This window comes from Cyphellophora attinorum (genome assembly GCF_001299255.1).
Source record: "Cyphellophora attinorum strain CBS 131958 chromosome Unknown Contig65, whole genome shotgun sequence".
Taxonomy (NCBI): domain Eukaryota; kingdom Fungi; phylum Ascomycota; class Eurotiomycetes; order Chaetothyriales; family Cyphellophoraceae; genus Cyphellophora; species Cyphellophora attinorum.
In genome coordinates, this window is record NW_017253293.1 from 20,491 (window position 1) to 35,407 (window position 14,917).

Consider the following 14,917-nt stretch of genomic DNA (forward strand, 5'->3'; position numbering starts at 1 on the left):
GACGCGACATATGCTTAATCCGGCGAATGGTGCAGTGGCACGTGTCGGAAACAAATCGAGACACTCCACGAGATCGTATGATTGATGCGCATTTCCGGCGTTGGAGGCCGCCTGGTGGTGTTTGCTGGTCAAAGGATGTCTCTTACAGCTTGCCGCAAGACTCTCTTCCAACACTCCTCTCAACGTGCTGACAATTGCCTTCAACTCTTCTCGCATCATCCTGAGCACAACCTTCAACTCTTCTCGCACTAGCTTGAAGGCATCTTTCATCTTCGCTTGCATCAGCCTGAGAGTCTTCTCCGACTCTGCTCTCATCAGTGTGAGAGCTGCTTGACACCAACTTGGAGCCAGCGTCACTACTTTAGCCAGTATGGCCGACGACGAACCCGCAAGAGAAAGACCCAAGATTATCATTGACGTATCAGAGTACACCATCGCCTGGATTGCTGCTCTGGCACATGAGAGAGCTGCGGCAGAAGAGCTCATGGATGAGGAACACGAGAAGCCGAAAGGTTTCTATCAGCATTCTCGTGACCAGAACAGCTACAGCTGGGGCAGATATGGAGAACACAACGTTGTGATTGCCTCGTTGCCTTCCGGACTGTACGGTCTTGTCTCCGCTGCACACGTGGCTGGCGGTCTATTGGCCTCTCTCCCACATCTTCGCAGCGGACTGCTAGTAGGCATCGCAGGTGGTTTGCAAGACGAAGCGGAGGCGAGCAAGCTCAAAGACTCGAAGAAGATACTACTGGGCGATGTCGTGGTGAGTGATCCTGATGATCGAAATGGCGGAATCATCCAGCATGATTTGTACAAAGCCACAGTTCAGACAGATGGCGCACAGGAGCGGAAACCGAAAGGCTTCGTCAACGCTCCTCCTCTGCATCTTCTAGCTGCGCTTTCCAACCTGCGGTCGAAGCATGAGAGGAAGCAGCCCGGCTTTCTAGCATATCTGGAGGTCTTCAAACGCAATCCAAGAATGGCAAAGAAATATCGTTTCCGGGAGGACGCTAAATGGAAAGATCCACATCGCATAGACTCTACTCGAAAACTGCCAGCGGTGCACTACGGTACCATCGCAAGTGGAAACGTCCTTCTCAAGGACGATGGATATCGAAAGGGCCTGACAGACTGGCTCGAGCGAAACAACATTCATGCGAAATGCATCGAGATGGAGGCTGGTGGTCTGATGAACAACTTTCCCTGCCTTGTGATCCGGGGTATCTGCGACTATGCGAACGAGACGAAGAACGACAAGTGGCAAAGATACGCTGCTGCTTCAGCTGCTGCTTATGCCAAAGAGCTCCTTACATACGTTGCGGTCGATAACGTGAAGGCCGCCCTGGGGATCGGGGAGACAATCAAGAACAGTCAGTAGCCCCTAAATATATTCATGGTCAATATGATCTGACCGTCGAAAGTCCAGTCAGCCGTGGAATCTATCGATCGCGACGTCGAAGGCCTCCTCGAGTAAGTGATATCGCATGCATCACGCCATGTGTGTATCCAGTCTCATGAATCGTCGCAGGACAGCCGCAGACGCGAAGATCGAGAAAGAACGGCGCAACGTGCTTACCTGGCTGAATCCGCCACAAAATAAACGACCGCCAATAGCTGACAGAGATCCCGAGACGAACGGATGGTTCCTGAATGGCCGGTTGTTCGGAGCTTGGCTTGACGGTACGACACCCTTTATCTTCCTGCACGGCGGTGTTGGGTGCGGCAAGACCACCCTCAACAGAGCTATTGTTGAGGCACTGGAAGCAAAGAAGGCGCGCATGACTGCCTTTTACTTCTCTGCAATCATTCTTCAAAACCAGAGTCTCAACGGGCTGTTGCGCTTCATTGTAGCAAGCCTATGTCCTCCCATACAGCTACCTGCCAGCTTGAAGATGCTATACGAGTCTCATCGTATGATGTTTCCTCCTACACCCCCAGATAATGGCAGCGAGCTCGAGGAAATAATCGACAGAACTCTATCCGATGATCGAGCTTGGGCTCCCCATTACATCCTGATTGACGGCCTTGATGAGATCGTGGAGTCCGACCGACGTAAGATGGTAGAATTTCTGAATTTCCTGGCCACCAACCGAACGCCAGGTCTACAAGTCATGATAACGGCTCGTCCAGCTCAACTCGAATCAATCCTACCAATCGAGCTCTGGCATCACGAGCCAATGCCTACTGAAATGGTCCGCGCCGACATCAAAGTCTACGTCAAGAATCGTATGGCAAAGGAAGCAGCACTGGCCAATATTGATCCCACTTTGCAGAATCTGATCTTCGAGAAGCTGGCGGGCGATGGGCAGACAATGTTCCGATATGCTTTCCTTCAATTGGAGCGGCTTCTTGATAAAGGCGTCCTGCTACGTCGAAATGCAGTTGCTGTCCTGGGGCAATTGCCGACCACCATCGTCAAGACGTACTCCGCTATTCTCAACGAAATCGATAGCGACAACGAGTATCGCGCTCGCGCGGCCCTCACGTGGCTGGCATACTCAGAACGACCGTTGTCGATGGAGGAGCTTGGGGATGTCTGCGCCATCGTACCATCGAGCCGTAGAGTTTACGACGCAGAGGATCATTTGAGTCAGGACGAAGTCCTTGCATTGCTCCCTAATCTCATCGCACTGATACCTTGGGATGAGACAGACCAGTACATTGTCGTCTTTTCTCATTTCTCGGTGAAAGAGTATCTCCTCGACAATATGTCGGTAACTCTCACACAGCGCTTCAATCTCTCTAATTCGGAATCTCATGCGTTCATTGCGAGTTGCTGTGTAGCGCTCCTTTGCTGGCTTCGCGGAGCGTTGCTTGCGCCACGGAATCAAATCCCACCAGCTCGTTCGCTGAGATCTTATGCATGGGATCTGTGGCCATTGCACACTATCTATGCTCACGAGATCGATGCAGATGCCCGAAGATCTGGAGTACAGCGTCTCATCGATGATTTCATCTTCGCGTCGTCCCGCGCTCTTTCAGACTGGAAACGTGCCGCAGACATGGCGACGAGAGACGCAACTGTCAATACAGACTTGCGACTGGACAATCGATACGCGCAGCAACTCACAACAGTCATTCCAGACGCACTTTATCCGGTCCTTGCCAAAATGTCGGCGCAGCAACTCACGACAGTCATCCCTGACGCACTGCGTCCAATTCTAGCCAGAATGTCGGCGCGCTCCCCGACCACTGTCTGTGATGTACTTCGCACACCATATCACTACGCAGAATTTGATGCACAGTCGTGGGCATCCTTCGCTTTGGGATCGCCGGATCATGAACCAGTCAAGATCATACGATTGCACCCCAGTCTTAACGAAATGCTGCCACCCCGGTGTTCGATTTCCTCCATGTCTGTGAAGTCCCTCCCAGGGCATGTCGCTGTCATTGATCGGGATAAAGAGCCACGCCAGAAGGCTATCTGGCTCAACGGATATCCGATCGCTGTTAGCGAGGAGACCTTTGACATCCTTATTGCCCTTCGTCATCGCCAACAGGAGCCACGCTACCTGACTTTGCATACCGTCTGCTCCAACAAGGACCTATATGTCAAATCCGGAGCGCAAATTTCGTCAACGAGCCAAATTGCTTATTATGTCACCAAAACCATGTCAGAGTCCACCTGGGCGGTCGAACTCCTGCTAGCTCTAGCCGACATACTCCGCTGGCCTTCTCAGACCACATTTCTGGACCTTCAACGCGTCCTCGAGAAAGAAGAGGCTGCTGGCCCTGCTGTTGCCCTGCAACTTTTGACTGCAGAATATGCACTCAGTCCATGGTTCGATACGTCTGCATTGGATCATTCTAGAAGCCGACTGATTCTTGTCTACGGCAATCGGGCACTGCCAATGGACAGCTTGATGAATGTCTGCGAGCACCCTCATCATCTGAAAATGTATTTCGAGTTGGCATCTGGAAGGAGCATGAAAGGGTGGGAGGATCCTGCGGGCATAATGGAGAGGCTTCTATCTGAGTATCGAATGCGCAACAGTCAGAATCGGGCCAGAGAACAAGAGCAGGAAGCCTACATAAAGCGCCGCCGTGAGATGGATGAGGCAGCAAGGGAGACCCGTCTGCGTGAGTCGTCCGTCAAACCAAAGACAGAGGCCACCTGACGACATGCTGAATGTGGCTTGCTGAGAATGCAATGAGCTCGAGATGAGACTCATGAAAGGCGCCAACAACAGAATATGCATTTGAACATTCAATCCGCACTGGCGACGTAGAGTCCTCCCCGTCAGCATTTGCCTCCAAGGTTGGGCTTTCCGCAGACCAGCTCTGCATCAAACAAATGCTCTTTATTTAATGCCGAGCTGGCGTCGGACTCAGATACTCAGTACCCCAACCCCTCCGCAACCCTCCCCGCTCTTCCCTCCCTAAGCCAAAACCTCTCCAAATTGCCCATCTCAACCCCATACCTCTCCCCAATCCCCTCCATCCACTCCCCACCAAACACACCCCGATTCTCATTCTGGAACAGCCGACTCGCTGTCAGCACATCCCCCTTCTCGACCTCCCGCTCCACTTCCTCCTTACTCAAATTCCGCACCTTCACCTTCGTCCCCTCTGGCACCCCTTCTGGGCGCGCTTCACTAGCCAGGTATTCGTTCAGCGACTGCACCACTTCTCTCATGGTCAACGGCCAAGCCGCAATCTTCACCCTCTTCCCCCTATAATACTCCCCATACCGCTCGTCCCCGTCCGGCAACAACAGCGCGTTGAGTGCGAAAGACCCAATACACTCCGGATCAACCCAATCACTCTTAAAATCCGGCACGAGCGCCGTCGTCACAACATGCCGCTCCTCCTCCGCCCCATCCTTCTTTGCGATACCCGGATACATGAACTTCGACACGGGTGGGAGCAAATTACTCAAGAAGGTCCCCGGCTGCAGCACCGTCCAGTCCACCCCCTTTCCCGCTAGAGTATTCGTAGCGAGGTCAATCACCGCCTCCTCAATCCCGAATTTCGACTCGTAATAAGCTTTCATCCACGGATGCTGGTCGAGGCCGTTGTAATTCCCCGGCACAGCGGGGTCGCGTACCGAGGAGGCGGATGTGTATACTATCCGCTGCAGGGTTGAGCTGGCGTGGGCTGCTAGCGCCGCGAGGACGTTCTTCGCATGCTTGGCCTCCAGTGTGACGTCGGTGAGGACGGGTGTGACGTTTAGAAATGCGTGGGTGACGTTCGTTGTGGGGGCGATGAGGGTGACGGGGTCGGAGAGGTCGGTTTGGAAGAGGTGGATGGTGGTGAAGGCGTTGGTGTTGGTGGATTGGAGGTCTTGGGCGAGTTGGGAGGATGGGGTGCGGGTGGTGGCGTGGATTGTGATTGGGGTGTGGGTGGTGAGAGCGTGTCGGGAGAGGGCGCGGATTAGGGAGGAGGATTGGGTCCCTGTGGCGAGGGTAATGAGGATTCGAATTGGGGTAGGCTGGGCCATGGTTGTGGTTGTTAGCGTGGGTTTGGTTGTGAATTGGGTCTGGCAATTCGATGAAGTGACTGTTTTGCGTTGCTTAACGGCACTGGCTGTACTCGTTTGCGGTCGAGTGTCCTGTTTGCGGTATTGAAATAGCTCAGGCCCCGTACGAATCGGCGAGGTGATCTATTAACTTCGTGTGAACAAAGCCAATAATCAGAATTTCTTCTGGATCCTCTATATCCTCTCTTCATCGCTCCAAACATATTCAGCCAGCCTACCTTATATACTCCAGCCAAGCAGAGCGACACACATTAGCCTCGAGGCATCGCGCCATCCTTTACTCAACTCGTGTCATCGTCCCATAGCAGCCGCCCGCAAGACCGCCTAAATTGCCATGCCTGGCAAGATTCGCTCGAAGATCATCTAAACCATCCGAACTGGCAAGCAGGATGCATAGTGGAGGCCATGAAGGGGTGACAAGGTGAACCAATCGATATTCAGAGATTCGTCCGTTCACGACGGGCGAGCACCTAGTATAGTGTGGTAGACATAAAGTTTTGTCAAAACCCTCCGAATTTGATGCCTGGCAGTGCGACGGTGTTTGTCAGCGGTTGTCATTGTCATTGGCTCATCTGTCCGGAAGTGGTCGAAGCTCGCGCGCTCGTGAACTGTTTCCGGCGATGGAACTTGAGGATGTGGAAAATGCATGATGAAGCAGGACAAAGCCATGGAGGACTGCTGACTTGCCCAGCGTGGCCCACTTTGGCGTATGTTCGAATAAGCTTCGTGCGCCGCTCGAGTGAATTCAGGGGGGCCATCGGGGGAGACCGGATGACTACCCGCCTCTAGCGACTCAATGAGTCGGGGTAAGGGATGTGGTACAATGCGAGACGACCTATTGTGGGTTCATGTTGTAGCAGTGCATCTGCATGCTACAGGCATACAAGGGAACGAATACAGGTTGAGAGTAAAGCGCTTCAGAAGCGATGATCATTTTGCGCTCGGGTCATATTATATTCTTCATTCACTACTCCAGACCTACTCGCTGTCCAATCTGCCATAAGGCGCTACAACAGACGAACGTCGTAGCCCCCTGACACCAGCCCTCTCCCTCCTCTCCCGTTCCATGCGTGCCCTGTAGAACTCGTTGCCTGGCCGGTTCTCAACTTCGTCGCGCCAGTGGGTTGACCACTGCGTCTGGTCGCTGCCGCTGTTGGGGTCGTAGTTGCCCACGAGCTGTGCGAGAGTCCGCTGGTGCTGACGTGTTCGTAACGCTGGGTGGATCTCACGCTCGTCGTTTGTGCTCGAGGCTGACACAGACGACACGGTATCCCTAGGACGCTCGGCAAGCACCGGCACCGAAGGCACCCGTGTGTCAGGTCCGCTAGCGTGCGGTGGCGGAAGGTGGCGATTTGCCCGAATTAGAGGATGCTCGGTCGGACGAGGGCGTGGAAGATCGTCCGCTACTTGTCGAGAAGAAGGGCGACGGTGGGGTGTCCTTGATGTTGTCGTCGTGCTCGTGGTGGAACGCTGGTCAGCAGTCGGTAAAGATGGAGTGGTGGCGGAGCGTGTCAGGTTGGCCCATTGTTGGGATGGTGGGAGTTGTGATAGAGGAGGATGAGCAAGCTGTTGTGGTAGTGTGTGGTCCACGGATCTCCTAGCGGTGTCCGAACTACCATGTCGTCGCAGTGGCAGATCACCGCCCTCTGCTGATGGCTTTACTCGCGAAGGATTTCTCGTCGGCGGCACAAACGGTGCATCGTTGAGCACAAACCTCTGTTGCTGCTGCTGCTGCCGTCGTAGCTCACCAGCGTCATCTGCGAACTGCTCAATCACCGACGAGGAGTCCACGTTCTGTAGCCAGGACCCGACCCTATACCCCATCATTGTGCTGACACTACTGGGTGGCTTGGCGTCAGTCCAGGCGTCGGATTCGTAGCCGGAGTCGTGACTTTCGCTTTGACTTCGACCGTTGGTGGAGGGACGTGGAGGCGCCATACGTGCTGTCATCGGCTCTGGTGGCGAGCTTTTGGCTGGGACGACCGTGAAATTACTCTCCGCGAACGGATTCGCATGGTCCAGGATGTTTGCGTAAGACAGTGCGGCTTCATCGGCGGTGCGTTTGCGCTCTGGTGGTGGAGGTCGAGGAGGTGGTTGAGATGCCGCTGCCGGTTCTTGCTCGCCTTCAGCATTAGCATAGCCATTGAAGGGTCCCGAAGGTGCTGTTACTGTGCGGAGATGTTGTGCAGCGGTAGCGGAGCTGCCCGTGAAGGGAGGCTTGGCTGCCCAGTTCGCACGAGGTGGCTCGTACTGCTGCTGTTCCTGTTGGCTATGGCGATTGCTCACATCGGGCGGGAAAGCGGTGCTGCGAATCGAGGCGGTGAGGTCGACAGTCTCGAGGTCGCTGATACTTTCGAAGCTCTCGTCGCTAGACGTGCTGGTATTGCTGCTGTAGCTGGTGTTGGATTGCTGCCGGGAGAGATCCGGGGCTTCGTTGTGTGCGTGGCTCTCGTCGACTGGGTCGGAATCCTGAGCGCGAGGCAACGTAGTAAGAGCAGGTTGCTGTTGCTCATCAGCCACCATCAGACACTCCTCCGCCTTCAGGTCCCGACTACGACGCCGACGACGTCGTCGCCACTCTTTGAAGTCGCTTCCCCGTCTCTCCGCCTCGGGCGCCATCTTGTTGAACCGCCCTCGCCGCACTGGACCAATCCAATTCGGTGAGTGTACTCGCAGCCACGCTCTTAACCATGAATACAATCTCGGCTTGCTTCTCTCTTCGCTGTCGTGACATCGACTGACCACTGCGCTCAACAAATCCAGGATGGTCTCCAGATTCCCGGCTAAAATGCTCAATGTGCACGCTGTGCAATCGTTGCCCAGGTGCGTCCATATCGACTCGGAGGCCGGTTCATGCCACGCCTCCTTGTACATCTCAGGCGTCATCCACAGCGCGCTTAGCCGGTACAGACGCTTCATCAAGGCCGCCTGTTCAGGCTTTAGATCGTCGAGATGTTGTAGACAAGTGCGTTTGAGATGTCCGACCTCAAGTCCAACCAGAATGAAAAGCTGGTGAACCAATGAAGCATTGAGGCCTTTGTGGATCGGGCACAGACGTGGCCAACGGCGACGCTCAGAGCGTTTCCGGCGTGAGGTCGGAAGTCTGTCAGTAGTCGAGGCCAGTAGACGGCGAAAGAAGCTAGGCTGCTTGAGGCGATTGGGCAACGCTTCGATCAGCTTAGTTATGCGGTCGTTGAACTCGATGGGGCTCTCAACCTTGCTCGGATTGAGGAACAGGATCTCGGCCAGCGCCTGCTGGTCTCGAGGACTTAGCCAGATTAGCCGCATCTTTGCTGTTTGCTTTGTGTGGAGAGTACTTACTATCTGTGTGTGCAAATAATCGGATCTGTAAGCAATCCAACAAGGCAACTGGGCAGTGGTAGAACAGAAGCAACTGGTACCGTAGACTCGGTTCGAGCCACTTAAAGGACCTCGACGAGGCAGTGTTGCCTGGCAGTAGACAATGGAATGACATGAAAGAGACATAAAGGAAGGACAAGGAAATTGTGGTATCTGGCAATGATCAGATCTAGCCTTGACCGTGACGGGCAAGGCATGATCTAGTGGGAGCAAAGGAGAAAGGCGATGTGCAGAATTGAATGATTAATGTCGACTATAGGCACGCTGCTGTATAAAGCATTCTTTGTCGAAGACTTCGTTCAGTCATTCCGAAACGCCGTGATCCGTAGTTGCTGTACCGGATCCAAAAATTCGTTAATGTACACATTTGGCTGAAGAAAAATCACCGCAGTCCGTCAGCATGCAGAATAGCTGTGCTGCGACCATGCAGACTGCCTGCCATACGATCAGATATGGCTTTCGGATCGAAGCCACTAACACTTCGTCTAGTGGAGCGTCGTGGCGTTTGTTGCTTAACCTCTTTCTCTTCTCGCGCTTCTTCTGCAATCACGATTCTGCCATCGACTTTTGGGTCATCCAGAACTTGCTGTCGGCTTTCTTGAGCTTGCTTTTGAGCCTTGTCCAGATCTACCGCGGGCGAGTTCGTCACGGTAGATGGAGCATTCGCGGCGTCGGCGTCTACCTTCTTTTGTGCGGCAATCCTGTCACGCTCGTACCTGCTTGAAACATCGCCACCAGTCCACTTTGTGCCTAGAAAGCGATCCCAGAATGTTCCGAACGGCTGGGAAAAGTTGGTCTTGATGCCCCAGCTCTGGTGGTGAATGTCGTGGTAGGCAGCATTGTTGCCAGTCAGGTGCTGTAGAGGGTCCCATGGAAAGTGGTAGCCGCAATGATCGTCGACAGTCTTGATTGTGGCCGCAGTGAAGAAGGCCATACCCTGGCGTACAGTCATGCCGGTCAGTAGGTATGCAGAGCCAGTGCCAACGGTGTCGAGGATGAAGCCTTCGACTGGATGGTTGTACAAAGCTCCGTACGCGTATGGGACATACAGGCGGTGGTGTCGGGCATGTAGCCAGGTATAAAGAAACTTGTTCATGTGCATGGCCCGATGGACAAAGTATTGCCAGGTATCGACCAGAACGATGGCGATAGAGAATTGGAGGAAGGGTACGAGGACATGGTAGATCAGCCACCCAGCCTGAAGCTCCCACGAAGCGAATCCCGGTGATTGGTATGCACCTCCTGCGAGGACGGCAGCCACGGTAGGATGATGCTGGTACGATTTTGTAGCGAGCTGGACAGAATCCACGCCGATGACTCTTAGGGCCGTGGGAAGGTATGACTGAGCAACTCGCAGGCGCAAGGCCCAGACAGCGATATCGTACTGCTCCTTTCCCATCATCTCGGGCGGATCCCACCAGGCGATGGCCACTCCGAAGAGTGTCTGGACGACTTGCTGTACTATGACATCGCGGAAGACTTCGTACCGTGTGACTTTGTTCCGTTTTGTGATCTCGGCTGGGGTATGCAGTCGGTACTGTGGAAAGAGGTCGTAGACATCGAATACATGGAAGACAGCAGAGGTGGCCCAGTATGCGAAAATCAGCATGAGCATCTGTGACAAGGCGTCTGGAAGTCCCGCAACGATCGCAGGTCGGACTTTCAGAGTGTATTCTGGGAGGGCCGGCATATTGAACGTTGGCAACATCACGCCTGCCGTGGCGTTGGTCGCCATTGCTGAGGCTTGAAGCACAGCACTGGTCTCAGGTCGAGGTTGTACTCAAGTCTTCGGACTCTTGTTTCGCGTCAAGGTCAGAGGATACTTCCGTTGGAGGACTGTGGCGAAGGCCGAAGGAGTGCGAGGTGGCGGGACTTGAGGAACAGTTGGTAGTCGCTGCGAAACAAAGGGTTGGTGGTTCGAACAAAAGCTGAAGAGTGTAAAGGAGCGTAGGACAGCAAAGTTGGTGGCGAAGTGAAAGGAGAGCAGGCAGTGGTGATGTGTTCCCATTAATTGGATGATGCGTGAATTTGGGAACTCAGGGACCAATTTCAGCCCTAAATTCTTAGGCCTTCCGAAGGGCCCGACCTCGAGCAATGGTCACGTGTAAATGACAAAGCGTCGGAGTTAAGAGTCTCTATCAGCGAAGGTCGAGACCAGGCAACCCCACACTAGATTTCTCCTGCGCGAAACGACTGCAACTTGTTCTTTTTTTTCTGGTTGTCGACTGCTACGTTGCTTCACTACCACTCTACACCTTAATAAACCCTCCGACACTCCCCACATTCTCTTCCACAAACCGCGATCATGATCATCTACAGGGTACGTCAAGACTCATGGGTTCATGGCATCGAAGTGCCCCTCCAGCCACCCCGCCAGGCATTGTTCGGACCACGACTAATGATCGCAACAGGATCTTCTCACTGGTGACGAGATCATCGCCGATACGTCAAAGATCATTGACGCCGGCAACGGTCTGTGGGAGGTCGATGGCCGCATGATCAAGAAGGGTGCTGAGAACATCGGTACGCTGCGCAATCCAAGGAGAAGAACACGGGTCTAACTATTGCCAGTCCTTGCGGGCGCCAACCCGTCAGCCGAGGGCGAAGATGCCGATGAGGGTGGTGAGGAAGGCGCCAGCGAGCCCGTCCTCGATCTTGCCGATCAATTCAGATATCAGAAGATGGAGGGCGTCTCCAAGAAAGTCTACCAGGCTGATCTCAAGAGTACGCATCAGCAACCCGAAGGGAGCGCACACAGCTGACAACTTCCCAGAATACATGAAGGCCCTCGTCGAGAAGATGAGGGAAGCCGGCAAGTCTGAGGAGGAGATCAAGGCGTTCCAAAGCGAGGCTCCCGCCGCAGCGAAGAAGATTCTTGGCAACTGGGACAACTACGATGTGTACAAGGGCGAGTCAATGGGCGAGGTCGCCATGTACGTCCTGGTCGACTTCCGTGAGGACGGCATGACGCCCTATGCTACCGTCTGGAAGCACGGTCTTGAGGAGTACAAGGTCTAAGGTCTGCATACTTCGTCCTCTCGACTTCCCACGACAACATACCCGGTCGATCCACACGCTTCGACCTGCAACTTACGACCACCGTCACGATAGACCTGCAGCATCTGAAGGTCAAGTTAGCACAAACGCTGGCTTGGCATTCCCGCAGCTGCTACCAAGACATCCAGAAAAGTTGACGCAGACAGCTGCTTCGAATTTCAGACAGATCAATCACCAGATCCAGACCAAGTTTCCGCATTTTTTAAAGTTCCTTTCGTGATTGCAATAGTATTATTCGTAGTGAATGTGGTCCGTGAAGTTGATCTACTGTATTGCAACGATGCGCCACGGTCGTACTTACCATGGTTTCGCATGGTGACGACTGCGTCGCACGTTTCCCGCTGGCTCTCAAGTCATCGAGCCTGTACGAAACACGCTGGTCTCCATATGATTGCCCATCGATGTGATGGGTAGGACAGAAACAGGCACCGCTCAAAAACTGCCGGCGGGGATCCCCAAAATATTCTGGGATAAAGTTTCTAGCGCCGCATTCGACGTCAGGTACGCCCATCAATTCTCAGCACTTTCATGTGCACGCGATCACTTCACATCCAGTCTCGCTGGTCCCCAGAGCGTCCGACTATGGCCTGAGGCAGCCTCGCAATCATGGCGAAGCTGCTGTCCTGGCTAGTGGTCCTGCTGGCCTCACAACTAGTTTCGAGCGTGCCAACTTCGAATCAGCCCACGAGTCGCACGCCCGTCCTACAGCAGATTCACGACCTATCAATCAGCCCTTTTCGATACGTGCGCGATGCTGTAATAGAAGGGATATGGGGTACGCCGTGTGGGCGCAAGTTGAAGCCCTATGGTCGGGGCAGATCGCGTGCTCCAACTAACTACCGCACCCGGTATGGCGACGATGTTGTGCTGCGGTTCCAGTTCGATACACAGGAAGAGATTGAGGCCTTATCTGACGCGATAGACGTCTTGTACTTGGATGTATGGGACATCACGAACGAATGGGTTGACATCAGACTCTCCAACAGCGTGGTCACGTCTCTGCTCGGTTTACTCCCGCAATCGATGGGTCAGAAGTACACCCCAGTGATCTACGACCTCGCCAAAGCAGTATACGATACATATCCCGGGGCAGAGACAAGCCACAATGAAAGGCCACTTCATCCCATCGACGACCAGGCAGTATCGCCTGTCGAGGTCAACGACATATTCTTCAACGAGTATCAACCACTATCCGTACTCTACCCATGGCTACGGTTACTAGCCTCCATGTTCCCAACACATGTCACACTGGAGTCCATAGGCCTGTCCGCCGAAGGCAGAGACATCCCAGCCCTCCGCTTGGGCGCTAGAGTCGACCTTCCGCCCGACCACGAGCACCCTACTAGAATGACGATCCTCGTGACCGGAGGCCTCCACGCCCGCGAATGGATCTCCGTCTCAACAGCCGCCTACATCGCCTATAACCTCGTTACCCGCTACGGCGACCCCCGCTTCCACGACACCACCAAACTCCTCAACCACTTCGACGTCGTCTTCATCCCCACCATGAACCCCGACGGATACGAGTACACCTGGACGACCGACCGCCTCTGGCGCAAGAACCGACAGCATACCTCCCTCCCATTCTGCTCCGGCATCGACCTCGACCGCGCTTTTCCCTTCGCGTGGGACGGCCATGACGAGATCGACAACCCTTGCGCCGAGGACTTCGCGGGCTCTAAACCATTCGAAGCGTATGAATCGCAAAGGCTGGCCGATTGGGCGAAGAATCAGACCTTGAACAACAACGTCACCTTTGTCTCATTCCTCGACCTCCACTCCTACTCGCAACAAGTCCTCTACCCGTATAGCTTCAGCTGCGACTCCGACCCGCCCAACCTCGAAGATCTGGAGGAAGTGGCGATAGGGCTCGCCAAATCTTTCCGACTGACCAACGGGCGATTCTACTCTGTGAATAGTGCTTGCGAAGGCAGCACTGCAATCGACTACAACCACGAAAATGAGCCAACACGGAAAGGACCCCGACCACGCTTCCCACGTGGCAGCATGGAATCGTCAGGCGGGTCAGCACTGGACTACTTCTACCACGAACTCCGCGTCAAATACTCCTACCAAATCAAGTTGCGGGATATGGGCGCATACGGATTCTTGCTCCCCAAGGAACATATCCTGCCGACGGGCGCGGAAGCGTTCGAGGCGGTGCTGGGGCTGGGGAGGTGGCTGCTGGGGAACCATGGGATCGAAAGGTCGGAGCTGTGAGAGAAGATTTGTTACAATACATTGGAATATGCGCGAAGGGGCGCGATAGTCACCTCCTGGCTATGCCGCTGGCCTTTCTCTTGGATTGTGAAATGGACACGCGCCGTCCTCATGCGCCTGGCGTCGAACAAGATGGAGGCTTGCAATTTTGGATAGGATCGAGATTGCTCGGTCTGCGGACCGTACACCATCGCGGGGTGGGCAAATCACGGAAAACGCTTTCGCTGTAGGATACTTACTTTTTCCGTGACGATAAGATGAGGCGGAGTATAGCAACAATCGATACAGCTTCACAGAAATAGAGCAGTCTAGGATACACGGATTAACTAACAAGCTTCCGAGAATGAAGAAAGAAGCAGGGCAGAGGCGGAAGGCTGAACATCAGCCGCTATATTTATACATACATCTGGCAGGAACACTCCACGGAGAAACCCCAGAATTACATACCTACACAGGATAGAGGTATACAGTGCAACACGCACGAGATGGCACGCAGGCAGCCAAATCTTCTTGTATGTACTTCGGTACAGGACAAGCAGTGGTGTTAGTGAACAGAGCACACAAGTGCGCTTGAGCTTCGTACGTGAATAGCGCGATGAGGAACAGATAAAACGACTCAATGACAACAAGAGTATGGCTCCTATGGCAAGCACGTGAAACTCCTCTATGCTTCAATCTACGTCGCCGGGATTTTCACTGCGTTTCAGGTCATACCCGTGCCATCAGTTTCTGAACATGTTCGCGTCTACCGCCTTGGAGCCAGTCGGTGGGTGGGTGGGGGAGGTGGTGGGGAGGAGGTGG

At 54.1% G+C, this 14,917-nt stretch overlaps 6 protein-coding genes across 6 annotated transcripts; 3 read left to right on the forward strand and 3 right to left on the reverse strand.

Annotated features, from left to right (window-relative positions):
* Positions 1–370: 370 nt before the first annotated feature.
* On the forward strand, positions 371–4,118 carry AB675_11224 (uncharacterized protein; the record flags this gene model as incomplete). The annotated part of the gene is made up of 3 exons (XM_018140052.1): positions 371–1,370; positions 1,422–1,470; positions 1,529–4,118. The coding sequence occupies 3 exons, from the start codon at positions 371–373 to the stop codon at positions 4,116–4,118; spliced, it is 3,639 nt and encodes a 1,212-aa protein (XP_017994306.1).
* Positions 4,119–4,336: 218 nt separating this feature from the next.
* AB675_11225 (uncharacterized protein) lies at positions 4,337–5,440 on the reverse strand (the record flags this gene model as incomplete). Its single annotated transcript, XM_018140053.1, has 1 exon — positions 4,337–5,440. One exon carries the CDS (start codon positions 5,438–5,440, stop codon positions 4,337–4,339), a length of 1,104 nt encoding a protein of 367 aa, XP_017994296.1.
* Positions 5,441–6,457: 1,017 nt separating this feature from the next.
* Positions 6,458–8,767, reverse strand: AB675_11226 (uncharacterized protein; the record flags this gene model as incomplete). The annotated part of the gene is made up of 1 exon (XM_018140054.1): positions 6,458–8,767. One exon carries the CDS (start codon positions 8,765–8,767, stop codon positions 6,458–6,460), a length of 2,310 nt encoding a protein of 769 aa, XP_017994304.1.
* Positions 8,768–9,221: 454 nt separating this feature from the next.
* AB675_11227 (Sphingolipid C4-hydroxylase SUR2) lies at positions 9,222–10,574 on the reverse strand (the record flags this gene model as incomplete). The annotated part of the gene is made up of 1 exon (XM_018140055.1): positions 9,222–10,574. The coding sequence occupies one exon, from the start codon at positions 10,572–10,574 to the stop codon at positions 9,222–9,224; it is 1,353 nt and encodes a 450-aa protein (XP_017994308.1).
* Positions 10,575–11,144: 570 nt separating this feature from the next.
* Positions 11,145–11,857, forward strand: AB675_11228 (uncharacterized protein; the record flags this gene model as incomplete). Its single annotated transcript, XM_018140056.1, has 4 exons — positions 11,145–11,159; positions 11,251–11,362; positions 11,411–11,563; positions 11,613–11,857. 4 exons carry the CDS (start codon positions 11,145–11,147, stop codon positions 11,855–11,857), a joined length of 525 nt encoding a protein of 174 aa, XP_017994299.1.
* Positions 11,858–12,502: 645 nt separating this feature from the next.
* Positions 12,503–14,116, forward strand: AB675_11229 (putative metallocarboxypeptidase ECM14; the record flags this gene model as incomplete). Its single annotated transcript, XM_018140057.1, has 1 exon — positions 12,503–14,116. The coding sequence occupies one exon, from the start codon at positions 12,503–12,505 to the stop codon at positions 14,114–14,116; it is 1,614 nt and encodes a 537-aa protein (XP_017994297.1).
* Positions 14,117–14,917: the final 801 nt, after the last annotated feature.